At 43.6% G+C, this 26,622-nt stretch overlaps 2 protein-coding genes across 5 annotated transcripts in view; one reads left to right on the top strand and one right to left on the bottom strand.

Annotated features, from left to right (window-relative positions):
• The window catches only part of NXT2 (nuclear transport factor 2 like export factor 2), a 52,288-nt gene extending 49,715 nt beyond the window's left edge, over positions 1 to 2,573 (bottom strand). For both annotated transcript variants that reach the window (XM_071442466.1, XM_071442465.1), the window contains exon 1: positions 1,715 to 2,573. The gene's annotated coding sequence lies outside the window, so the exon portion shown is untranslated. The remainder of the gene's footprint in view (positions 1 to 1,714) is intronic.
• Positions 2,574 to 3,370: 797 nt separating this feature from the next.
• IRS4 (insulin receptor substrate 4) lies at positions 3,371 to 23,211 on the top strand. 3 transcript variants are annotated; one of them, XR_011681574.1, is made up of 3 exons: positions 3,371 to 6,975; positions 18,983 to 19,268; positions 23,072 to 23,142. XR_011681574.1 is itself a non-coding variant. In XM_071442460.1 (2 exons), exons 1-2 carry the CDS (start codon positions 3,501 to 3,503, stop codon positions 23,074 to 23,076), a joined length of 3,480 nt encoding a protein of 1,159 aa, XP_071298561.1. In that variant the 5' UTR covers positions 3,371 to 3,500; the 3' UTR covers positions 23,077 to 23,211. The 3 variants fall into 3 exon arrangements, 2 of the variants coding, with proteins under 2 accessions (XP_071298561.1, XP_071298560.1); XM_071442460.1 differs by lacking the exon at positions 18,983 to 19,268 and having other exon boundaries at positions 23,072 to 23,211; XM_071442459.1 differs by lacking the exons at positions 18,983 to 19,268; positions 23,072 to 23,142 and adding an exon at positions 7,685 to 7,710.
• Positions 23,212 to 26,622: the final 3,411 nt, after the last annotated feature.

Here is a 26,622-nt window from a genome sequence, read left to right as displayed (position 1 = left end):
TCTATATAAAAAGTGGGGCACTGACTTTACAAAGTGAACTATGGCCATGTGCCAGACAAGTAGCCAGAGAAATGGTAAGAAAGAAACCTACAGAAGTTTGTGAAAGTTACAATCATTTGTGACAAAAAAGATAGTAAAATTAGATCCAATCCCATAGACAATTATCTCAGTAATGGAAGGGTATAATACACTAACAGGTATACTTAAATGTTTTATATAAGCTACAAAAATAAAAAATCATTACTACAGGAAACCAGTAATTTTGATTCCACAACTGCACAAAAGACTCTAAACAATATTTATTCAAAGAGAGAGAAAACAAATAGTTGTTCTTTCTACTAATGAAAGTTGAGAAGGAGTATGCAAATTATAGATTACCTTGTACTTTCAGTAAGTATTTTTCAGTAGTCACATAGGAAAACATGAACAAATTAAGTTTTCAGGAATGCTAAGCACTCCTTTTAAGCCAGAGAGAACCTATTGGAAAAATCCATTTTAAATAATTCTGTTTCTGCAGGTCCGGGTCTGATCACATGTGTCCACCACCCCAAAATTCTGCATGACTTAATTATGCATGGGTGGCTTTCTCAACTCCCTAGCAAAAGCACTGAAGTGCAATGTAAGAGCAAAGGACTTTAAAAGAGACCAGAAAACAGTGATATGTTTCTTCTTACAGGGACAGATTATTCATAGTTACTGTCAAGCAAGCCCAGAGGTTGATGACTAAAAAAAAAATAAACAAAAAAAAAGAACCCAAGCCCTTTCTTTCAAAAGTTTTCCTTTCTTCTTCCCATGTATATCCTTCAGCAACCAGCCCAACTAAGCATGCAATGAACAAAGTTCACCTTGCTCTATACATTTAAAACCACTTTAAATTTTAATGTAAAAGTACAGAATGAAACTCAAACAATTAAGGAAATCTCAGCCTCACCCAACTGATGGACCAGGTAGAAAAGAATGAAAAATAAAAGGAATTAATCTTCAGAAACCAGTTCAATTCTACCAAGGGCTATTAACAATATAATGCAATATAATTGTACAGTTAATTCATGACACCATTAACTAATGGAGAGTTTAGTTGTGTATTTTTGTGCCGACATGTCTGAATGGCTTTAAAAACTATATTTAATCTCAGTATTCTAGTTAATAATTCTTGTTTTGGGAATAAATACATTTCTGCAGTTACAATCTATTTACTGCACTGCCATAACACTTAGGACTGCTAATCATGTACAGGAATATGCTATGTTAGATGACATAAAAACATAAACCAAAATAGTGCAGCTTCAACACTGTGAGCAGCCAGTGAATAGAGAATTATGAAAAAAAATGAGACATAAGCAATCAATGTGGCAAGTACAAGGCTTGGCATGTCAGCTTTCAAATTGAGTTACTGGACTTCAAAAAATATCTTTTCCCACACCTGAGAGGCAGAATGAAAGAAAACATAGGGCTATTTATCCCAAAACAAAACAAGTTGGTGATGGAAGCTGGTGTCAGGAATTGTTGAGAGTTGTCATCTCATAATGAATCATAGGGGAGGGAGTCCAAGAATGACCTTGAAAGCAAATCAAGACAGAAAGTAAAGAGATGTGTGGTCAAAATTACTGGCTAGGGAAATTATCTTTGCTGTTGTATTACAGGAAAAGGATTATTTTTACACTTGACGTGACTGGTAGACAAATACCAGTCTCCTAACTCAAATAAAACGTACCTTTGGCAGGGAGTGAGAAGGCACCAGGAACAGCATCCATGGCCAACACCCTGCCCTGCCCTGCAGTTTACGCACCCCACAGCACAGCACAGGAACATGGCTCGGGTTCAGGGCTGTCACTGACCCGCCGTGTGCTCTGCCCACAACCTGGACAGTGTCCCCTGGGAGGACATCGGCGAGCGGGCAAAAGGAGGAATGAAGTACCAGGGGAAGGAAGTGTTGGGGAAGTGGGGAGAGAACTGGAAATGAGAGAGAACTCCCCGCCCTCCAACATTGACTCTGAAACGGTGGGGCAGGTGTACACGTAGTAACATCCAGCGCTGTATTTAATCAATGCAATTCATCTAAAGGGAGCGGAGATTTTTACGTCACAGAAATGCCCATTAACCGTGAAACAGAATGATTTTGCTCTTCACTCTTCGTATTTTGACCTAAACCCTAGGAATTATGTCAGTGGCCTGCTCGGATCCCACAGGCAATGATTGCCCAGCGGTCACAGGAGTAACGCGGATTGTCACCCCACTGCGACTGGCGGCGGGCAATCCCGCACCCGAGACAAGGGTGACACAGCACAGCAGGGATTCGAAAATAAACAACCCACTGCACGTCACCAACACCTCGCTGCCTCTGCCAGCGCAGGAAGCGGGGCGTGAGGGGGCTGTGAGGGTTCTGAGGGTGCTGTGGGGGCTTGTGAGGATCCTGAGGAGGCTATGAGAGAATCTGTGAGGGCTTTGAGGGGGGTTATTAGAGTCTGTGAGGGTTTTGAGGGGCTGTGTGGGGGCTATGACAGAGTCTGCGGGTATTGTGAGTGGCTTTTAGAGGCTGAGAAGATCTGTGGGGTCCGTGAGGGCTAGTGAGGCAGAACCCCGGGGTCGGACATGGCGCCCTGAGGGGGAGTCACGCGCAGTCCCTCACGCCCCCCGCCTTCGCACCGGCCGCTCGCGCTGGCGAGTTGTTTACTTCCTCTGCGGCGCGCGCTCCGTCCCCACCCCCCCGCGCGCCCTCCCCCCCGGCCAATGGCAGCCGCCGCCAGCTCCGCGCGCTAGGGGCGGGCCCCGCCCCGAAGGAACCGGGCGAACGCAACGTCAGCCGGTAGTGTTCGTCAGCAGGGGCTTTGCGCTGATTAGGCAAACTGCCTGCCCATCTTCTCAGCGCCCCTCCTTCCCCCTTACTCTCGCCGCCGAATACACAGCTCCCCCGCCTTGCCTCCCCCGTCTGTGTGTGTGAGGCGTGGATTGGCTGTCGGACCGACCGCTCAACACTACTGCCAATCACGGTCGGCCCCGCCTCTTTCCCCAGCACAGGAAACACCCCTGCAGATCGCGGCCAGCCCGGGGTGGCCGCCGCCTCCCATTGGTCCGCCTTGTTGTCCGTCCTTCGTAACCCCGCCTCCCCGGACAGGGCGCAGCGAAGCCCGCCTCTCCTTCTTGCGCCGCCCGCTGATTGGCTCGCTGCCGAAGGACTGCAGTTTCCTATTGGCTCTGCCACTGCCACTCTGGCGCGCGGCCCGGTCGGCTCGCCGCTGCCCCCTCGCCCCGCGCGCCGGGCGCCCCGCCCGCCGCCGCCCCGCCCTCCGCGGAGTCACGTGATGTTTTCGCCGCGGTGCCGCCGCCGCCGCCCGTGAGTGCGAGTGGCCGGAGCGACCGGGGGGAGCGCGGACCGGGCTGGGGGCGCAGGAGGCACCGCCCGCTTCCCATGCACGGGGCGCTTCTCCGGTGAGCGCGGATTCCCGCTGCCCGCCCTGTGCCGCGTCCCCGGCGGCACCGGACCCTGCGCGGCCCCTAAGATGGCGAGCGGGATGAATGGCCCGGCCGGCGGCGGCGGCGGCGGCAGCGAGGAGGAGCTGGGCGCCCGGCACACGGGAGGCGGAGCCGCGCCCCAGCAGGAGCCCGGCGTGCTCGGCGCGGCGGCGGGCGAGGGGGAGCCGGCGGCGGGCGAGGGCGGGCGCTGCCCGTCCCCTCAGCCGCACCACCTGCTGCTGCTGCTGCGGCGCTCGCCCAGCGCCTCGCTGTGCCCGGCGCCCGAGGCCGCCCCCGCGCCCGGCCGGGCCGTTCCCTCGGCGGGCCGCGGCGGGCAGCCCCCCCCGGCGGGCCGCGGCGCCGGCGAGGACGTGAGGAAATGCGGGTACCTGCGGAAGCAGAAGCACGGGCACAAGCGTTACTTCGTCCTGCGGGCCGAGAGCCACCTGGCCCCCGCCCGGCTGGAGTACTATGACAGCGAGAAGAAGTTCAAGAGCAGCCTGCGGGCGGCGGGGGCCGGCGGGGCGGCCGCGTTGTGCTGCCCCCCGCCCAAGCGGGTCATCCCCCTGTACCAGTGCTTCACCGTGAGCCGCCGCGCCGACGCTAAGCACAAGCACATCATCGCCCTGTACACCAAGGACGAGTACTTCGCCATGCTGGCCGAGAACGAAGCCGAGCAGGAGGCCTGGTACCAAGCCATCAGCGAGCTCATGAATCAGAGCAAGAGGGGCTTCCTGGAGCAGGAGGACCATGCCGATCAGCAGGTGGATGAGGATGATGAGCACTACGGGGCCACCCTGAGGCCTGGCACCGTGTTCAAGGAGGTGTGGCAGGTCAACGTGAAGCCCAAAGGCTTGGGACAAACGAAAAACCTCACTGGAGTGTACAGGTTGTGCCTCTCCAGCAAGGCCATCCACCTTGTCAAGCTGAACTCGGAGGTGCCCTCTGTTCACTTGCAGCTTATGAACATTCGCCGCTGCGGACACTCAGAGAATTTCTTCTTCATTGAAGTGGGCAGATCTGCCTCTATTGGGCCTGGAGAGCTCTGGATGCAAGTGGATGATTCGGTTGTTGCCCAAAATATGCACGAGACTTTTCTGGATACCATGAAAGCTCTAAAGGCCTTTGCAGAGTTTAGGCCCCGAAGCAAGAGCCAGTCTTCTGGTGGTGGCAGCGGTACCAATCCCATATCCTTCATCACCACCAGAAGGCACTTGGGCAACCTACCCCCCAGCCAGACAGGCTTGCAGAGAAGATCTAGAACTGAGAGCGTTGCTGGAGGCACTCCTCCTACCACCAAAAGCAACAACTCCTATCGCTTCAGAACCTCCAGTGAAGGAGAGGGAACCATGACTAGACCTTTTAGGTCAGTGACTGGGAGTCTGATACACCTGAATACTGCAAGGATGAATTTGGGCCGGCAAGAAGGGAGTGGAAGGTACGTGAGAGCCGCTTTCAGCTCATCTTACCACACCAGGTCTGCTTCGCTGCCTGTTTCTCATTTTCCCTCTACCACAAGTCCCATCAGTGTTTCTTCCAGCAGTGGCCATGGTTCTGCTTCGGACATGCTGACCAGGCCTTCTAGCTCATCTGTTTGTGGTTCCCCAAGTGATGGGGGATTCATCTCTTCCGATGAGTATGGCTCCAGCCCTGGAGATTTCAGGTACTTTAGGGTGAGGAGTAATACACCAGATTCCCTGGGAAACACACCACCTATCAGAGAGGAGAACTGTCTGAGTGAGTACATGTCCATGAATAAGCAACAGGGAGATGATGGCTCAAGAGATGATTATATGGAGGCTGAAAAATGCTTCAGGAAAAGAGCTTACTCTCTTACAAAGCCAACTTCTGTGGCAGTGCAGCAGAAGACAACGCAAACTACAGCTTTGTTGGATGAAGATTCTGCAGGAAATCATGGACGTTTACTTTACTCTGAAACACCAAAATTCAAAGATAACCATGAATTGGAGTACAGTGACACTAACCTTGATTCCATGTGTAACCAAAGCAGGAGTAAAGCCAGGGATGATGGGTACATGCCAATGATGCCAGGAGTCGCATCTTCTCTATCCAGCACCAGCGATTATTTGCCAATGACTCCTAAAAGCATGTCTGTTCCAAAACAGATTAACAATTCCTGGTCACCATCTCAGGTCGACTCCCGAGGCTATATGATGATGTTTCCAAAGGGCAGCTCTTCACCTGTACGGAGTCCTTTAACTGGATTTGCTTCTAAAGGAAGTAATGAGAAGATTGTAAACAACGAGTATATGGATATGTCACCTGGCAATTCAGTTCCAAAGCACCCCGGTGATTCAAATTATATTCATACCACTTCTGTTTCCAAAGGTTTTAGTTCATATTTTTCTTTGCCCCGAAGCTTTAAGGCATTATCAGGACAAAATGGTGACCACAGTGAATATGTTCCAATGTCTTCACCTGGAAAACTCTTGTACGGTGCACCAGAAAACGTAAAGGGGGTCAGCAGTGAGACTCTGGCTAATGGCATCTCTAAATTGCCGACGTTGAAGGGTTCGGATGAAGGACTTGGGCAGAGCAGGGCTGCCAGGCCCACACGACTGCCCCTCGGTACGAGAGGGAGTAACACCATCCCCAGGATGTACGATCGCACAGTTCCACCCGAGCCAGCCAGTCCGGGGGAATACATCAATATTGATTTTAATGAGAAGGCGAGTAACACGCCCTATTCCTTATCTGCAGAAGGATCTCCATCATCTCTAGGCTCCAGCAGTGACCACAGGCAGTCACCGCTCTCTGATTACATGAGTGTTGACTTGGATGTGCAGTCACCAAAAGCAGCGAAGGAACTGTCGAACTCTCTAACAGATATTTCAATTTATGCAAGTTCCAGTATTCCTAGAAACCAACCAAACCCTGACTATGCCAGGCTTTCATTTGGTGCTGCATGTGTTAGCACGGCAAGTAACAGGACTGATGACTACACTGAGATGACGTTCAACATGGCAGCCACACCACCAAGGCCATTTGCCACTGAATCTGATAGTGCTGGAAAGATGGACAGTCCTTCTTCCATCGTTAATAGACTCTGCATTGTGGATCGATATGCTGGTAGCAGTAGCTTCTCTGTCCCTAGCTCTGACCCTCCTATAGGACCGAAAGTGATTCGAGCTGACCCTCAAGGCAGGAGGAGACACAGTTCTGAAACATTCTCTTCTGCTGGGACTGTGACCACCTCATCCTCTTTCTTTACTGACAGTAGCAAAAGACACAGCTCTGCCTCATTTGACAACGTTTGGTTGAAACCGGATGAAAACATTTCTGATGGTCAGGAAAACAAAATGTCCAGGGATACCTCAACTGGATTTCAGAATGGCTTAAACTACATTGCTCTGAATTTACGTGATGACCCTCTAAGCTGTGAGGCGAATACTACAGCGCCAGCTTGCCATCTCCAAAATGGTACTTCAGGTTTGGACAGTGGAGCTTATGTAAGCATAGATTTCAGCAGATCAGATGGGCTGAAGTGTAACGCGAGAAAAGGTTTGTAACTTCAAAAGCACTTCCCTTTCATGCTTGCTTAACCATAGGAATTAGATTGTCTGCTTAGTGCTGTCTTCAGAGTGGGGTAAATGCTTTTTATAATCTCCCGTGTTATTCTAGTACAACCAGTTTTGTTGTAGTGCAGCATCTGAACCGCTGAACAGCAGTGAAAGGGGATGTGGCCTAAAGCATTTATTTGCCTCTTCCAGGCAGTCAGAGGTGCTATCAAACTGTCGTCTGCCTTTTTTTTCCCTTTAATTAATTTTGCTAGCATAAGCATTAATGGTATTTCATGTTGTGAATTCTTGTCCTGAGGTTAGACTAGCTCTTTTCTTCACTTCTGTTTTGCTATTTCCCTTCTTAGAACTAGATGACTCTTCATTTTTTTCCTGAACTGAAATTTTTGTTATTTAAAAGCTCAATATGGCTAATTTTGGTTTAGACCCCTAAATTTGAGGCTTAAATATATTTCTTAATGTAGTTGAAATCTATATTACAGCTTTTTTTTTTTTATGTTCAAATCTGCTCAGATTTATTTAGCTGAATCTTATGTAAACAGAACTCAGTTTTTTTTCCTTGAAGGTTTGGTGGCTGCTTGTGAGCTTTGGTCCTCACAGCATCTTTGTGTCCTCTGGAGAAGCCTGAGGACTTGGCTGACCAGTGTGGAGGGGGGCTCAGGCAGCTCATGGCCTTCCCATTCACCACCTAGGGCTCAGCTGAGCTGTCACCTTTCGCTGGGATGTGCCTCTTGTGTAGCAGGTGAGGGATGCCTGTGGTTGAGGAGGAGCAGGCTCTGAGCAGTGTTCCAGCTCTGAGACCTGCTGGGGGAGGCTGCTGCCTTTCAGGTTGCCAGTGCCTGACCCAGCGCTAAGGTAATGCAGTTTGAAGCGTGCATAAACATAAAGGCGGTGCAGGTGGGGAGGAAGAGTATGGGGAAGAGGAGGGACACTCCTGTTGATGTGATAAGCTCTCCTGGCGGGAGCAAAGCCAGTAATGAGTGGTGTCAGTGCATGTCCCCCGGCTGAGGGCCGTGTGTGTGTGTGAGTGCTGTGCTGGAAGTCTGGAGGAACAGGCATTGCTTTGGTGCCAGTGACCCACTGAACTCCTTACAGTCATTCACTCTCTGGTAGAAAACCATTTTTGTTGGAAAGGATGTTTTCCTCTCTTTGCAAATGTACATATAGTCAGTAATTGTTGGATACCAAGAGGAAATATTTAATCATGGTTGGACATTGATACTTGTCTACTCTGTCCACAGATAAAGCAGTAAGGGGGCAGGCTGCTGCTGACTTTTATATTTTTAATATTTTTAGTTACAATCTTGAACACTGGAAGGATTTTTTTTCTAGTTTTGCTTTAAAATTAAGTTTCTAAAGGTAGAAGGTGTTGCAGGAGCTTAAAATTGTGTAGCTTTTACTAGTGGAAAGTAGAAGCCTGACTCAGCTCGCATGCCATTCAGAGTCTGGCAGCACTGCTTGGGGCTGCTCAGAAATGTGTGGTTTGCCTTAGTGGTTTTTTTTCCTCTGCTTTGTTTTGTTGGTTGGAATCAAATTTAGAAGACGTTGAAAGTTGCCAGTCCAAGAAGTGCTTTCTTCCAAAGTCAGTCTTTCAGCACTTCAAAGATTTGTCTGCTAAATCTGCAGTCAGAGGCACACTGATTGCTGCAGCTAATTTGTTTGTTTTTTCATGTTTTTTTTTAAAGCACCTCCAAAACCAGCAGAATTTTAAACTTGTTCTTATTCCCCTTATATGACTGAAATCTGTGTTATAATTTTTTTTTACATAATTAGGATGAAAAAAGAACAAATATATTTTCCTTTCAGCTGTATTGTAAATATTACATTGAAAAATATTTTACAAGAGATACTGTGTTTAGAAATTGTGTTTATGATAAGCATTTTGCTTACTGTTGCTGCAGCAAAGTATCTACAACCCTGTGCTTGGGGTTTTTTCCTTCCCTATTACAAGTTGCAGAGGAGTGAGAGGCATAACAGCTGCTGGCTTTTGTTGGGAATTGAAGTTTTCTGGAAATGAAATGCATTAAAAGGAAGCAGAAACAGCTCTGTGCAAAAAACCATGGGCTTTGCCAGGAAATCAAGCATCTTTATAGTCCTAATGAGAAACACAAAATTATACAAGGCCTAATAGTTTTCTGTGAAAGCAGTATAAAATATTTCTGGTATATAGCAGGAGGGTAGATGGGGTGTGGACACTTATCACTTGTAGGGGCTCATGAAGGGGTGAACAGATTTTGGAATAGTCCAGGCTAAAAGCAGCTTGTCAGACTTGAATTTAGCACTGTAAATTGGTGGTATGTCTGTTTCTCAGGAATGATTTAAAACTCTTGATTATAAGGATAGCTGTTTATTTTCACATATGAAATCATGTCTGAGCTATAGCAAGCACAATTTTAGAACTGTATTCTTTAAACAGCTTATTGGTTTCTATGGTAATAAAGCTTTTATTTTAATATTTAAGAAGTTTTCTGTAATCCAGAAAAAACATTTTCACATTCCAATAAGTAGTGAAAATAAAGCTTCAGTCTTAAACCTCTTGTCTCCTGAAGAGGTGTAGTGTGCCTTTAGGTAATTTATATTTTTAATACTTTTGGAGACTTAGCAGAACTGCGTGCTGTCTTTCTTACTGCATCTCATTTTTTCAGTCTCTCTGCCTGAAAAAGTGCTCTGTGGCTAAATCCATTCTTAAGGAAAATATTTAGCAGATGTATTTACCCTTAACTTCCTAGAAAGGAGCTATCCCCTCGGTATTTCATTCTGACAGGTAGAGAACTTCATCTCTTCTCCCTGAACCACAGTTTTATTGGAAGGAAAACACCTCCCAGCTTTGGATTGTTTGCTTTTTGTTTTTGTTTGCTTAAGTGGCATATTGTGTTCTGTGACTCAGCTGTGTTCTCCAAACTGCCGAGGGTGGTGGAGTGATTTCCAATGCATCGCTGCTCCCTCATTGTAATTCCCAAACTACTTATGGTTCAGGTTCACTGATGTGAATCAAACATTTTGTTTTCCCCTTCTCCATTCATGACATGTATGGAGGAGGGGGAGAGCACAAATGTGGAATGGTAACTAGGCCTGACTCGTTATTAAACTTTTTTTTAGGGGTTTAGGCAAAGCTGAGCTCAGGTTTTATGTTGATAACAATAATAAGAATATAAGATACTGATTTTCAATGCTTGCAGTTTAAGGAGGTCATTAGCAAAACAATTTCATCATGAAATTGTTACACAATATTGAAGCAAGTGGTTTGCAGTTTTGATTACATGAATCTGAGTCATGACATTTTGTGCTAGGAGTACAGAACACTAAAGCTACTTCAAACAGGGCTTAGCTAATGTATACCTTGTTATTGGACCTTGTAGAAACTAAGCAGGATAATGAGAATGGGCAGTAATAAAATGCATAATGAGTCCTGTATAATACAAGTTTCTTCAGTCTTAATTAGAAATATTATACCTTCAAAGATACCCTGGACTCAAAAACCAGCTGTTTAGAGTAAATGTAATGTTCAGCTTAATAGCAGCTCAGCTATTTTACACCCACTCTTCAATCTTATCTGCTACTCTGTGGTACTTACCTGATATTCTAGCACTATACTATTATTTAAGATGTTCTGTGAAGTGCAGGATTATAACATAATTGTTCCTCACCTTTTTAATCTCTCCTGTTCCAGACTGGGTGAGAGTGCTGTGTATACTTGGGAAGCTGAGAGGAAGGAAAACAACAACAGCTGTAAAGCAAAACTTATGTTTTAAATTGTCCAAATCCTTTCTGGTAACTTGCATGTTTCAAATGCAAAATCTTGAAGAATATAAGGAACAGTATATACTTTAAGACATTCAGAAGCTGAAAGTTTTAGCTATTACTAATATAGTAAATTACAGTTTATGGGATATGAAGCAAATAACCACTCCTTTTGGGTTTCTAAGTAGTGGTTTTAAAGTTTGTTTCAAACTGAGGCTCTTCTCTATTGGCAGAATACTTAAGGCAGGGGCCCATTTAAAAATAATTTGAAGAACTCTACTGCAGCACATCCAAATGCTGCTGTGTATCCTACATCTTTGAAGTAGTGCTGGGATAATAATTCTTAAAAAAACCCAAACAACTCAAACCATTTTAATCTTGCTGTAACAGATGCCACTTTAATAATATTGGGTAACTTGCAGCTATGCTTAAAAATACCCAGGGTAATTTCTTCTTGAGTAGTATGTGAGCTGCTGAAGGCAGAACAGATTTTTGCCATGTGGCGTGGGAGTGAGTTAATTATGACATATTTGACCAAGAATCAGTTCAGTTTTACTGTACTTTGGTGAGAAAGTCTGAGACAAGAATGTTCCCCTGCCATTGAAAGAGAATGCTTACTTGGAGTTAGTGTTGAAATACTTCTGAAAATACTTCAGCTTTCCAGACTTCAAATCCATAGTTGCAGCTGATGGTGACGTTTGTCTTTTTGGAAATCTAAAACCTTTCCCTTGTAGCTGTGTAGAAGGTGAAAGCATTGGCTGCAGGATGCAGGGAGGTCTGGGAATGTAATCCACCATGGGTTTAGCATGCTTTTTGGGGCTGTTTTTGGGTTTGTTTTGTTTTTTATTTTAAAGTCTTCTGTTGAAATCTTAAATGCATTATTACCCTTTTACTCTTCCCTCTACAGCTTCACATTTTCCCCTCCTCCCTTGATGTCTGAGGGCCCCTTGTTCCCCTGTTGCTGGGGCAGCAGGTTGGAGCTGCAGAGGGTGGGCAGCGCTGTTTGGTCTTTCCAGAGGCTGTATTCCAGCATGTGATTACTGGGCTGGTTTGTCACTAGGTATTTCTTTGGGGTTTTTGTATGTCCAGTGGTATGTTAGCAGTAGGTAGAGTTTGGGTTTGCTTTTCTCTGCATATGGTCTTTTTTTAATGAAAGGATCTTTAATACATTTTCGTCATTTTGATTGCTCGGGGGAGGATTTATACCTTGAGGTTTTGGGTGGTACTAAAAAGAGCTTATAGTGCTGTGTTGTACCTTGGTGTGTGTGTGCTCTGTTTGTGGGTCTGTGGTGCTCCCAAAACCATGCTGAATTCTGTTGATTGCGCTAACAAGTTTGTTTTTCTGAGCTGAAGAAGGAAACAAACTCCAGAGTTCTATTTTAGGTACTGTTGTGATCAAATGTGGCATTCTTCAGCTCTAAGGAAAATGGAGTGATAAAACTGGAAGGCAGGTGTGAGAGAGTCAAACTCTTTGGAGCCTGAGGATGTACTGTTACTGCTGTTTTCTCTTATAAATGGCCTATTGTCTTACAACACTACCTTAAATGGTGTGCAGTGACTTGGCTGGAGAACTGTTTGATGGTCCACCCTGAAAATTTGCTCTTTAACTTTTTTCAGTTCATGTTCTAAATATTCTCAACAATCCTATGAGAATACAAGTTGCACAAGTTGCACTGTTGTCTTGCAGGTTTAGGCAGTGACAAGGGAAAAATGGAGAAGTGTGTTCCAATTTTAATCAAGCTCTGCAACTCTGTGAAGGTCACTCAAGCTTAGGGATGGGTTATGATTTACTTGAGAGGCAGAGCTGTGATCAGGAAGGGATTTCTGACATACTTGAGGGCAGTGGGAAGACAAAGGTAAATGAGCCTGACTCATCAAAGGCATTTCAGAGGTGTTGCTGAGTATCTTATCTAAATGATCTTGAACATATATAAGTGTTAGGATTTGTGGAGATTTTGCTTCAGGTGTAGCATTACCCCAGGAGCAACAGGGTTAGTAGACTTAGCAAGAATTTTCTGCCCTCTTCAAGTCATGAGCTGTATCTTAAGGGCCAGAGGTTGCTTATTTCCAGACATTATTTTTCTGTTGATTTAGATCTATGGTTGGATGCAAACCATTGAGACTGCACCTGTGTGTATACACGTGTTTTCTGTGCCAGTAACTTGTGAGTTGTGTGAGGTCTAATCTTTTTTATTCTTCCAAGAAGAGTGGGTTTTTGAAAGCAGTGGCTTATACTGAAATTATTATAGTTATGATTTGGCTGTAATTCCAAGGTAAAGATTCTTTCTTGAGTCACTTAATGTGACTCAAGAAAACTGAAAGCTTTAATAAATTACTACTAAAGGTAAACAGGGGTTGTATGCACTGCATAGCATATGTATGTTATGAACTTCTTTAAATACCAAACTGGATTATTATTTAGGGCATAAATAGATAAGAATAGTACTTCGTTTTTGCTAGGGTATGAAAGGCTGATAAATATGCTGCCTACTTGGAGGAAGGTTCCCTTTTTAGTAGAACAGAATTTTGCAGAAAGACTGAGAATATCAAAATGCCTTTTTTTTCCTTCTGAAAATTGTAGGAAGTAATATCAAAAGGGCCGAAAAAAACCCTATTGAAATTGGTTTCTGAATTTATTGAGGCACTGTTGAGGGATACTCTCCTTCCACAGGGAGTAGTAGTGTGATTCTGTTCCTGTACTCATGCTGACCCAGTTGGGTTTATTGTTTAGGTTCTTGCTGACCAGATGAATTAACCATGTAACTTTTTTTCCTGCTGGATAGCCTGAACCTGAATTATTTTTGGGAACTATTGCAACTAGTGCTTCTTGTTAGCCAGATCTCTCAGGCTAGCGGGAGTTTGGGAAGTTCTTAGTGCCAGTGGAGCAGATGTTGTATCATTGATAAGTATGTCCTGATTGCATACTAGCCCAGGCAGAGCTTCTCCTGTGAGCTGTGGGATAGGTAATTTGTATGAAACCCCTGTTCAAGCTATTGACAGGCACTGGCATTTCTGTTTGCTCTATGGAATTATTTTGAATCTTAAGTTAAACTGTTAGAACAATTTGTAAGCTCTTTGCTTTTCCGGTGGTACATTGCTCCATAACAACATTTGGTTTTTGTTTGAAATTTCGTGTGAAATGCTTTGGGAGGCTTTTTTTGTCTATATTTCACTGTGTGATGTTTTTTGGGGTGGGTGGGATTTGTATTTAAGTGTTTGTAGAACAAGATGTTTTTAAATTGCAGATTGTGGTGAACAGGAAATCAGTTAGAAATGAGCTGAAAAAATGAACAGATTTGATCTTGAGGTCATTCAGACATTATTACAACAGTCTGTTAATGAAGCATGTAGCTCCAGACAGGATCTCTACTTGTGGAACCTGAACAGGTAGACAGGAGAGAGGTCCCCATATGGTGCCACAAATGTAAATGTGTTGGTCCCTCTCCTAAGGAGCTTACAATTTAAAGATGAAACTAAAGAGATGGATGAAACCTAATGTGCTGGGGTGGAGAGGAAGATAGAGATCAAGGCTGCTGCCATTGGCAGAGTCCAGATAAGAGTGTGGAGCGATAAAAGGCTGCTGAGAGTGGTTGTAGGAGAGGAAGCTGGTGTAGGCACTTGGAAGGGTATGCACATGGCAGGGAGCAAGGGAAGGTAGTGTTGTAATGGTTTAAATGACTTGAAAAGGATGAGGTGAATGTCAGAACACTGGCCAGGATATTAATCTTTGTAAGAGGAATGTGGGCCAACGTGTATCTCTGAGTTAGGAACACGTCCCAGTGTTTACTTCTCCCTTTTAGATGTGGAATGTGATTTTTCCCCCCCCCCCGTTTTTATTTATTTTTCCTTTCTGTAAGTTAATTTTCCTGCAGACCTGTGGCTGGTAGATTTGGTGTGAGCAGGTATGCATAGCAGAACTCAGGATCGCCCAGTGCAGCATCCCTTGGCAGTTCATGTGGTGTCTGGGGGGGCACTGGGGCCTCTGTTCTTGGTGAGACTTTGCTCCAGAAGCAGCCAGGCTGGTGGAACTGCCTTGTCATTACTACTGGCTTGTTCTTGGGGTGTTTTTAGGTGGCACCTCTGAGTTTCAGGCAGTCTTCTAGCATTGGAGAGAAGGCACAGTGGGGCTTGGAAGATAGTCACCTTTAGGATTTATAACCAATGTCCCAGAGCATTTGAAGCCCATCTCTAGGTGGGGAAGTCTGCATGGGACCTGCTCATTGCTGCTGGGTGCTGTCAGCTGCAGGAATGATTCCTGTGGAGGCTGGAGTGCAGCACAGTCACTTTCACTGGAGAAAGTTACTTTATTTCTGTATCTGTAGATCAGGTTGAACCAACACTGCAGTGGTTTTGGGTAAATCTGGAAGTGGTGGCAGCATCGAGGCTTGATTCACTGTTGAGGGTATGAGTGATTGAAATATTAATGTTGACATGTTCCATAAGGCAGACCCTAAACAAGAATTGGACACTGTTGATTAAACGTTGTCTGTGTTTAGAGTCAGTTTAACTGTGTCCTTGTCAGCTCCCAAACTGCTCCTGGAAGCTGGAAGTGCAATCCTTGGCTCTTGGGCATGTCCTGAGGTTTGAGAAGATGTTGCTTCACACATGCAGTCCAATCTGAACCTTTCTTTTCCTCTCCTGTGTGAGCCAGGCTTTGGGGTGTCCTAATATTAATGGAGAGTCAATGATGTAAAAATTAGGAAATGTAAAAAATTGATGCATGCCACTGCTATGTGTGATAGCAGAGAGTGACTGATAGCAAAGATCTATTTATTTTTCTATGCAGGCACACATGAGCCTGCACAGGTGTGTAACTGAGTAGGTATTTGCCTGTGTAGTAACTTTGCCTTTGACAATCATTTATGGCACTAGAGGTGAAAGAAAAAGGTGGTGCTGAATGCTTGCAGGTGTTGAGGTCTAAAGTGATTGAGAAGAGGGAAGGAATGAATTACAACAGGTGAAACTCATGTAGAAAGGAAGTTTTGGGAAAGGTGGTTTGGAAGGTGGGGAGCTGTTCCATTAGTCATGAGTGACCCTGCCCTTTCTCTTGGTTGTGTTCCTAAGAACAGTTTGGCTCACTCAAGCCCCAGACCTGTGCCTGCAAGCAGACACTACCCAGCAGAGGAAGAGCAGGGCAGGTGTGTATAATACCTCCCACAAACACACACCCAAGCCTCTGATTTTTTTTTCTTTTTCTTTTTTTTTTTTTCCCCAGCTTGGGGGATTTCTTGAGCCCAATGTAGTTTGTCTGTTTTATAATTCAAGTCTGTTTTATAATTCTTTAATCCAAGTACTTTTCCAATCTTTCTCTGATCCTGTGTAAACTCCTTGTATCCACAGCAGCCCCCAATCCATCAGGACATGCTTCCTGCAGTCCTCTGTGCATTTTGGACCCTGCTCTGTACCAGCTTAGTTTGGCAGCCCCTGGTTTGTGCAGAGGAAGAGATAACAAATCTTATCTTTTTTCTCCAGGCCACTTAGGATTGTGTAGATGCTGTGCCCTCCTGTGCCTTAGGCTTGTTCAGAGTGTTGTACCACATGCACTGTGGACCTGTGCTGTAATCTGGACTTTTAAAATTTCCTGTTATGTTCTTTGCAGGCTGAAGGGTTCTTGTTACCAGTCTGTGCCTCACTGGGAAGTTGTGTCCCACCTTGCAGGAGTTTTCTCTGCACTACTGAAAGTTCCCAAGTATTCCAAGTCCTTTCTGGATGCAGGAGGCAGGGCTGTATGCACAGAGGTGTTTGCTGTGGCTGGTTTTTCTCCTGTTTGTTTCCAGACAGTTCATAATGCCCACTTTGCAGCAAGAGCACAGACAGGAAATATTCCTCTCTATTGGCACTCAGGGCTCCTGACCTTTGTCACGGGAGCAGAGGGAATTGCAGCAGGTGGTATTCTCAGAAGCCACACAAACAACTTTGTTTTTTTTGGCTAAAATTTACCCATATTTTCTGTGGTTCAGGTCAGGTGCAGTAACTCACACACTTGCTGAGAGAATGCTTTTTCAAAAGCAAAACCTTGTTTTTGATTCTTTTGCAACATGAAAATCTGAAGTTTTGAACTATGTATTTTGAGGTGGAAAAGAGTAAATTTTTAGTGTTGTTGTGTTATATTGTAATAGAAATTTAGTTTAAAACCTCCAAACAAACAAACTCAAAAAAATCTCCAACAACTTCTTGTCAAGCTGTCCAGTGCAATTTGAGTTGGTATTAGACCTCTGCCAAAACTGCAGGCAAGTTTACTAATTCTAGGAATAGTATCAGCAGCAGAGATGACATTAGGGAGTGTGCATACAGCCTTCCTAGAAACAACCCTGCTGTTTATTCCAACAGGAAAAGAAGCCACTGTTGCAAGAGATAAGACATTTCTGCTAAGTGAGTAGAAATTATCTGAAAGCATGGGAGAGGTTTTTAGCTTGTAAAATTGCTGAGCACTAATAGTAGCAAACCTGTGTTTTGAATGAACAATTCTGGGATATTGGTACCAATTGCTGTGTTTAAATAGTTTACCCAGTGAAAAGTGGGTCATGCAATAAAGTGGTTTTCTTTAACCAAATTTTGCACTTTGTTTTGCTTGTGGAAAGTCAGTAAAATTATAGGTTCAACATAAATTAGTTAGCTGATTTTGAGCATCATTAGTCTGTTGTTGGCTGAAGAAAGTACATGGAATATGTGCTTGGTGGTCAGCAGGTAGTTGAAGACCTTGCCAGATCAGGCTGTCTCTGTGTCAGGGCCTTGTTTGGGTCACACAGGCACCATAACTCACGTGTGAGGGATGCAGCAAGTGGGTCAGGTTTTGATTTGTATTTGTAGACTTGGTGTCTGCCAGGTGCAAATTAAGACATCTGGCTTTTCTCAAGTAACTCTGCTTGCCTCTAGCAAGGTCTAAAACTATGCCATTCAAATAAGAATTCCAAGAAATAGGACAATGGCATGGGATAGTATCTGTGTATTTGGTAAAATTCGGAGCAAAAGAAAAATTTTCACTAATTTGGGAAGAAAGTATTTGGGCAAATGAGCCCTCCCTGGCCTGCCTGCCATGGGGAAGGCTCCATGTGGAACTTGCTGCTGTGCTCCTGCCCCAGCCTGGCTGCTGAACAAAATGCTTTTGGATGCCACGTTGTGTCCTGAGGTTGTGCTGGGTTTAGTGCTTTCCTGAACAACAGGAATATTGTGTGGCTGTGTGCACAAAAAGTCTAGGGCTGCTCTGCTGCTTTTGATCTGCATAAATCAGATTAATTCTGATTTCCCCCTAACCTGAAGTTCAGGAAATGGAGAACTTCAGCAGTGTTCTCCAGAAAGCATTAAGCTGTCTTAGTCTTTGACATGGAGATTTTAATAATTTAATTATCTTAAATTAATATCTTCTGTAAGCAAAGCTTTTATCCTTTTAGGAATCAATTGCAGAATTATGTCTGTAAAAGCCTTTCCTGTAAAAACAGGTATTATTTAGGATGGATTTCTTTGAGAGAATTAGGGTATGTCTGCTGTGTTCTCAGAACCTCTCAGTATGTTTCAAAGTGTCCTGACTTGTATGGCCTTGATAATTCAGACAGAGGAAATGAAGTGTAAATTCCTTATAGTCTCATCTCATACATTTTCAAGTGGAACACACTGGGTTTGCATCTAATGAATTACAGCTGATTTATATCTCTGCCCCATATTTTTATAAAACTATGTGATTTTTGCATAGAAAACTTGCAGAATGCTTTCTCAGTGTGTTCCTTAATTTTAAATAAAACGTCTTTCAGCAATGCTGCCATCCTACTTTAAATATTTGCCCCTTAGTTCTCTTCTGCCTTGTGATCTTTTTCCTCTGATTGTTCATCAACAAAATTCAGACAGCTGCTTGATCCCATCTTAAACTGATGAATTGAAATGGAATTGTGTGGAATTTTCCAAACTTTGCTTCTATATTTCATGAGATGAACTTTGAAAATGTTTGGATGCTGTCTAGACTAGTTTTCCATATTAAACATTGATAAGAAGTTGAATTTGTACTATAGTCAATAGTGTGAAGCAGTAGAGGTCAATTTTGAATAAAGGCTGAAGCTTTTGTGCAAAATCTATTAATAGAGCTGAAGTTTGGATCGGAAAGCCCAGTGTAGGGTGCAATGCAATGAGAACTACTTAGAGTAGAATATTTCTGGGCTGCCTCGAAAGGTTTTTGCAGAGGTTTTTTTGCTGCTTGTTTGTTGTCATGATCAGTTATCAGATTTTCTTTTTTTTTTTTTTTTTTTTTTTTTTTTTAGAGTGTGTAGATTTTCTTAGAAGAGCTTGTGGCAGTCCAGGAACAGCTGTGTGATTACACTGCAAGCGAAAGTTCTGTCTGATCTGGCCACCGAGCTTTACTTGGTGCATTTGTGTTTGAGAACTTCAGGGGAATGCTGGGTTACTCTGTGAGAATGTACCTCTTGTCTCTGCAAGTTCACATCTCATAATTTGTTTATCTTATAGAAGAGTTTCTTCATCCCTTTTCCTGTCAGCTTCCTTTACTGTTCAGTCAGTGCTGAGTTAAATCCATTCATATGGGATCTGGTATGAAGTGTTAATCTGGTTTTTATTGTTGATCAGCAATTCTCATATCTGTACTATTAACATAGGAAATTGATGTCTAAGGAATCTTAGATTATGAGACTGAAATAAGATTATTCAGCTTCACAGAAGCACTGCTGTTTTCTTCAAGCACTGCATGGCCTCATTAGGTTTCCTTCACCAACTGGTTAATGAAAAAATGGAAGCAGTTCAGGTGTGGGAGAGAAGAACCATCAAGAAGCTTCATGTGCAAGTTCTTTTGCAAACTCTCAAAATAAGGCCACGTGACCCAGCCCAGCTTCATCCAGGGATGGGGGTCTGGGAATGGTGCCAGGGCTCTGCTCTGTGACTGCACAGCTGCCTGGGGCTGCAGACCCCACTCACCCCTGGCTGCAGCCTCCACTGCTGTGACAGGGGATTTCTGGGATGCTGGAGGTTCCTGCTGGGTGACCTGTGGGCCTTTGGCTGCAGCACAAATGGACTCCTGAGGTGGCCTTTGGGAATGGTGGTGACTGCAGCACTTTGTGGGAGGGATCTTGCAAGACTTTGGTCTCCTCTTAGATTTCAGATGAAATACTTTTCTTTTATGTGGTCAAGTTTCACAAGTTGCTCTTAGCCTTTTCTGTCTGAGAAAAGATGTATGATAAATGTGATATATATGATATATGTGTCCATATATACATATACACCTATATGTGTGTATATATATATATATAATATATCTATCTGCTTGATACTTTCATACCGAAAAGTGCTGATGACTCAGGACACCAGCTAGCTGTACTGCTCCAACTGCAATATTGCAATTTCCAGCTTTAATAAGGGGATTAGAGAAGTGGTGACAACCAATAGCTCCATGTATGGAAGACTCAAGGCTTTATGGAATGACATCAGCTTGTAAGTGATTATGTGAAACTCACTTATGTTTACTTACAGTTCACACAATTCTGTTTTACCTTAAAAATGGAGAAGAAACATGTTGAATTGTAGTTTATAAATCATGGAGGCAGGAAATTAATGAGCTCTTGTTTAGGATGTGCAGAGTTTTGGGAAGGGGAGATGCTGCAGGGAGGTCTGAGGCTTTCTTCTGGTTTCTGATAAATGAATCTGTGCTGTTTGAGGTCCTGCCCAGAGTTACCTGATGCTCTTGCTTTGGTTGCCATGCTGCTGCAGTATATCAGGCTGCTTCAGAGAATTAAACTTAGGACTTAAGCAGGCTTGGGGTTTTTTTTGCTCTTAAGCCCTTCCCCTTCCCCTCCTTAAATGTAATTTGGCATTAGTTTATGAAAATTTTCAAAACATTTTATGTGTAAATACTGAGTTCTGCCATATGGGATTGTCTGAATCAAGCAACTGGGCCTTTGCTCTTCAAAATGTTTTGAGGATGTGCTTGGAGAGATTAGAATAACTTGTCAAACAGCTTTCAGGTGTGTCTTGTGTGTAAGGCGTGGAGGAAAAATGTCCTGACAAAAGCAGAGACAGTTTTTGAAGTTCCTTTTATGTGAGCTTACAGGTCCACAGCAAGGAAAGGGTGGGGGGTTGCTGGTAAAGTTAATTTTTATTGAGTATAAGTTTAATATAGAAGCTTTAACTGTTTTAATGTTTGACTTGCATGCATCACTGAGGTGTGATTCATTGCAAGCTGTGGTGCATATTTTCATTCTTTGGTCTTACAACAAAACAATATTTTTCTGAAGAGGAAAATTATTTCAGAAATAATAGCTTCAGTTGGCTTTTGTGAAAACAAAGCCATTGCTGACCACATCATGCTCTGTGAGTACCAAGCAATAGCTTTTTGTTGTGATCTTATGATGTCTGTGAAATAACACAAATAGAGATTCTCAAGTTGTGGGTGTATCTTGGCTGTTTCTTCCTTTAATTGAGAAAAACTAAGTTGCTGTATTTTTGAAATCACTGAAATATTGGAAAAATGAAACACAGCAGCCTGGACCTTGGTGAGGGTTGTGTGGGATTAAAAGGGATTTCTCCTGAAGTGGAAGGACCCCTCTTTACTTCCACACTGCTGCCAGCCCTGCCATTGCCTTTGCCCCTCTGTCTCTGAAGCCACAGGCAGCTCTTGCTGAGTGCTGGGATGGGGCAGGGCTGCTCAGCTGAGCTTTGGTCTTTTTTCTATTTTTTAGCTTTCTTATTTCTTTCAGAGGGAGAGTACTTTTAGCTGGACAGAAGTCAGAATTTCTTTAGCACAGGGTGGAGTTTGCGTGTGCATACCTCATGATTGGTTTGTAAGTAACCATACAGGTTTGCAGTATTACACATAATGCTTGTTCTTTACATGGTCATCTTTTCTTTGGCATATCCCTGGAGTAGAGGCAAGGAAGACCTATGAGATCTTCAGCAGTGAGATGTAGCTGATGTCCTTGTGACCACCAGAAGAGCATGGGCAGGATTAAGCCCCGAAACCTCTTCCTCTGTTCTAAGGGTCTGTGCTGCCATTGGTGTGCTGTGTAATGAAGTGTTCCCATATTGCAGCTCAGGCTCCCAGAACCAGGAGAGAGCTGGCACTGTGTGGCTTTGAGGGAAAAAGTAGCTGACATTTTCTGTATGTGTTGTTTTCTTGAGCCTAAACCTCTTGCACTCATTGTTTCTCAATGACAGCAACTGGCTGTTTCCTTCTCTGTACTGCAAGGAAACATCCTGCAGGTATGTACCTCAAACCCTGCAGAGAAGGTGGGCACAGACACCTGCCTGGCAGAGGACAGTGCCCTCAGTCTTGGCTGAGAGGACAGAAATGGTGGAAGAGGACAGTCTGTCTCAGTTGGGAGAGTGTGATTCACTGGCTGGCTTGGCAGTAGCCCTCCAGACTGAAAATTGGTGCTCACGTTGGCTCAGCTGGGAGAGAAAGGGGTTTTGTAGAGAGCTGCAAAGTGACTTTTTCTATGTTCCTCCTTTGTGTTCATGCAACTGCAGAAGGCATTTGCATGCCCTTCATCACTTTGTCTTCCATGTCAGGAAACTCCTGAGTTGCTCTCACCTTGGCATGTGCATGGTTAATTGCAGGGCTGATGGTGTGCTTTGAGGGCAGGCTCCCTCTTGTTTTCATTTGTGCCTCGTGGCCCATCTGTACCTTCCTGCAATACAAGAGTATATTTTCTGCCCCTCATTTTAGCAAGTGCTTGGATTTCTGCCTTTTCCCATCAGTTTGGAGCCCCTGAAGAAGGGAGCTGGCTGTAGCTGTGTGCTTTTGTACTTGGGTGTGTTGCCTTTCAGTGAGACTTCTTCAAAAAGGGACGAGTGTGCTGTGAGGTGTTTCTAATGAGAACTAAATAAAGCTTTTTCCTGAAAAGCTGAGGACAGGGCACGCAGCTGTCGGGACTTGCTGCTCCTTGCTTGGAGCAGGCAGTGCAGGAGTGTTGGTGTTGCAGCTGTGCCCTGCTGGCAGTGTTGGCTGAGGGTCGGTCACCCCTGGTGAGGCACTGCTGGGGCTCTCTGTGCTGCACCTCGCAGGGCAGCGGGGACAGTGCAGGGGGAGCTCTGAGCCTTGGGCTGTCCCAGCACGGGCTGGCTGCTGCCCCAGTTCCTGTCCCATGTACACGTGTCACTGTGGCTGCAGTGGCTCTTCAGTGCTTGTTTCAGGCTCCATCGTTCTGCCTTCCCTCAGGATCTCTGGGGGGTTGGCAGCTGGGAGTGTCCCCTCCCTCTGCGAAGGACCTGCGTTCTGCAGTCAGCAGCTCTCACTCCTGCAGTGGATAAGCTCCATGTGTTCTCCTCCCTAGAAAACATTCTTTTCTGATATAACTTACATCTGAAATGTCACTGACGTTTTTTTTCCCCCCCCTCCTTTCTAGACTGATTGCATTGCCATGGAAACCATTGTTGGAAGAGAAGACTTTTCTGCTGGTAACTCCAGAAACTGTGTGGTGCTTTTGGAAGCAAAGCTCAGCTCCAGCCGGCTACTTTCATTTCCACCAGCACGGACATAGACACACATCCTTCTCATTAGTTTTTTTCATAGACATCGGCTCTCTACAATTGAATTAATTTGAATTGACGTTTTTTCATAGCTGTGCTTTGGTGATGGAATTTGGTCTTTCATGTCATATCTATTTGGGAGGCAGTGTGAATGCTAATAGGAGATCCCTGTATGTCCCTTTCTTCTTCCTGCCTCTGTTGTTAATTTTTTAAAAAAATTTATATTCTGAGAAGTCAAAGCTGGTTTCTGATTGTCTGTTTAACATGGGTTTTACTTCTCTGGTACATTAACAAGTGGTTAGCTTAAAACATGTATTGCTTAGAAATACTTTGGCAGTTCAGGATTTTTCCAGGTGACTGGGCAGAAGGAGGGAGGGAGAGGTGCACATTAGCTTGAGGGGTGAACCCATGGGACTGGATGGGTCTGAGAAAATGAGACCTCTTCTGCCTTTTTTTTTCTTTTTTTTTAAGGTTTTGCTTTTATGGTACAAGAGGTATTTCTTGAGCATAGGCTAGAGGCTTTTCAGTCAAGTGTCTGTCAGAGCTTAAACAGAAATTTTTTTTTGCTCAGAATTTTGGTATGTACAAAGTAGGATTAATGGGCTGGTTGTCTTGTAGATTGTTTTTGTTCTTGTTTATAAATATGAATTGTGTAAAATGAGGTTTTTGTTCATGGATTCGAATGGAGAACTGCGGAGTCGTATCCAATGTTTGTGACTTCTGCATTAGGCTTGTCGGCTGTAGCTTTTTAAAGGGAAACCACCCTAATTGATCTTACTTTCAACCAAAGTCCCACTTTTAATTTGGGACTATTTTTGTTCTTTCTTTCTGGCATAATAGGGAAATAAAGTAAAATGTTGGCTCATCGATTGTCTTTATCCCACTGACAGAAATGTGAACAATGACTATTTGACATTTTTTAAAATAAGCCCTGATTTTTCTACAATTTAAGTGCTTCACTCTTGTACTGAATTTTTTTTTTGGTTGAAATGGGTTTAGCTTTTTAACACTGCTACGAACTTAAAAGAGCATGACACTAGTCATTGGTACATGCAATGGATTATAAAAGGCACTGACGATTGCTAAAGGGTTTCAAAGTGGTACACAAATCCTCATGCTGTACTGCACCACACAGCTGGGAATCCTCCACATGTATATTGTACAACGGATGGGCCAGGCTGCCTCACCTCCAACAGACAACCTTCACATTGCTGGTACAGTTTGTGTAACAAATCAGACACTGTCAGCTCGGATTGTTCAGTGACGTGTACCAGATCTGCTTCTGAGTAGTAATGAAATGTACATGTCACTAAAATATGAGGTGATTGTTTTGGGGTTTTTTTAGGAAACATGGTACCAAGCAGTTTACACAGTGTCTAGTGACAGGAAAAACTGTTGCTACAGGGTTTAAAAGCACAGACCTGTTTTTGATTCTGGAAGAGAAGTTTCAGTTGGTACAATTACTTGCTGCTAAACATACAGGAATTAAAAACACGACCACTTTTACAGACCATGATACTGTCTTGCCATATAGCTGTTGGTTGGTCTCATAAATGAATAATGCAATACGTACACAGCTTTTTATAAAGCTTTACATCTTTTCTAAGAAATCAAAATTTGGTGAAGATAGTTCTAAACATTTAATGTGAAAGGAAAAGGTTGTTTTGAAGAAATTTGTTACATACTTATTTCATATTAGAGTCCCTGAGGCTGCCATTGTACAATATACAGCACTGATTTAATACATGCTGAATAAATAAGTAAATGGGTAACCTCAAGTATAGTGGTACAAATACTAATAGGTACGGCATAATAAATATGCAATCTTTTTGAATCTCTTAGTTTACAGCAACTAATTTATTCAGTATTGTGCTGGAAGAACATTTTCAGATGATGTAAAACATATCACTATATATACTACCTTCCAGCTACCCGTTTATGCTGCTGTATAGTATGAAAATACCAATGATAGAACAATGTTTGTCCTGTAAATTTAATTTGATATTGGACAGTTATTGTCTGTACAAACTAAAACATATATGGTTGAAACTGTTCATTATATTTGCTATTTCTGCTCCACAGATCTGTTTTAAAGTTGGGCTGATTGATCTGGCTTTGTCTTCCATTGTAAATATTGTTCTGTTGTTTTCTTTGTAAAACACATCGCGTTTGCGGTTTTGGGAGACTGGCTTGAAGCTCTGTATAGTGTTTATATTTATCTGACTTGGCTTTCCATAGAGCTACTTGCAGTAAATACGTGTTCATGTAGCTCCGTGTCTGTGTTTTATTTTTAAACAAACTTCTGGGTTTTTCCGTCAGACCTCGTGCTGCAGCTGCTTCTCCTGAAAGTGGTTTTGTCACCTTGGATCCCTGAGGATTTGGAGAGGTTTTAGCACTGGTTCAAGGTAGTGATTCCCTATCTCTCCAGTTTTCTTTGCCTTTTCACTCTAGTTTAGAATTTAAGATACAGAAAACCACCCAGAATTTTCCTTGCCATGGATTCATAGTGCCTGTAAACAGTTATGCTTTGGAGTGAATACAACAACAACTAAATATATATATAAAATCAGTGACCAATACATTTTCTGCTTTAAATGTAGAAGGCATGAACAAAAAATTGCCACAAACTTTGTCCATGATTGGATAGGGAAATCTCATGATCAAAAAGTACTAGTCCTCAAAGAAATTTTCAGCAATGCATTATGAAATAGGGGCCTGACTTTGGGGCAGGAGGCAACAGGTGTGTTTTGGTGTTGTATCTTTTGCAATGACATTTTGGTTTTAAAGATACACTAAATAGGTCTCAGTATGTGAAACCCAAACACAAACAGATAATCTCATCACTTCAAGTAATGCATCCACCTGTAAAAACAACTGAAGTCAGAAAATACCAACAAAAGGTAGTGCCTTCAGATTCCTTACTGACATGAAGGATATGGCAAATAATGTTCTATAGCAAGAGGCTTTTATCCATAGATGGGAATGTATATCATCTCCATAGATGTGGGTGATTACTGTGAAATATGTTGGATGAGACCTTTCTTTAAAATTCCCCAAATTCTTGCCCTGTTAATCAGAAAAGTACATTGAAACAACTCCCTGGAAGGGTCAGCTTTGCTGTAAGAATAGGGTTTTCCTCAAATAAACCACTCTTTTCCTTTGGGCCCCTTTGCATAGTGTGGAGCCTGTCTTGGGAAGGAAAAGAGAATAGTGCTGCTCAACTACAGCAACAAGATCCCTACCAGCAGTGCAAACAGTGACAGTTGTTCAAACTCTGTCCAGACTGTTGTGACAGTGTCACAGTAAGTGCTGCAAACTACCTCTGACTGATTGGATTTGAAATGGGCCAACTGCCTGAGTGTTGTGGTGGTTTTTTATGTGGGGAGACACAATTTTACACTGATTTTTCAAGCCCCTTTGCGTGCCT

The sequence above is a fragment of the Agelaius tricolor genome, unplaced genomic scaffold (assembly GCF_023055355.1).
Source record: "Agelaius tricolor isolate 1412-34295 unplaced genomic scaffold, bAgeTri1.0.p SCAF_17, whole genome shotgun sequence".
Taxonomy (NCBI): Eukaryota; Metazoa; Chordata; class Aves; order Passeriformes; family Icteridae; genus Agelaius; species Agelaius tricolor.
This window is presented reverse-complemented; position numbering and strand designations above follow the sequence as displayed.

What these genes read in the sequence shown, in the direction of transcription:
- IRS4 (XM_071442459.1), top strand. Translation starts at nt 3,501, where the DNA reads ATGGCGAGCGGGATGAATGGCCCGGCCGGCGGCGGCGGCGGCGGCAGC.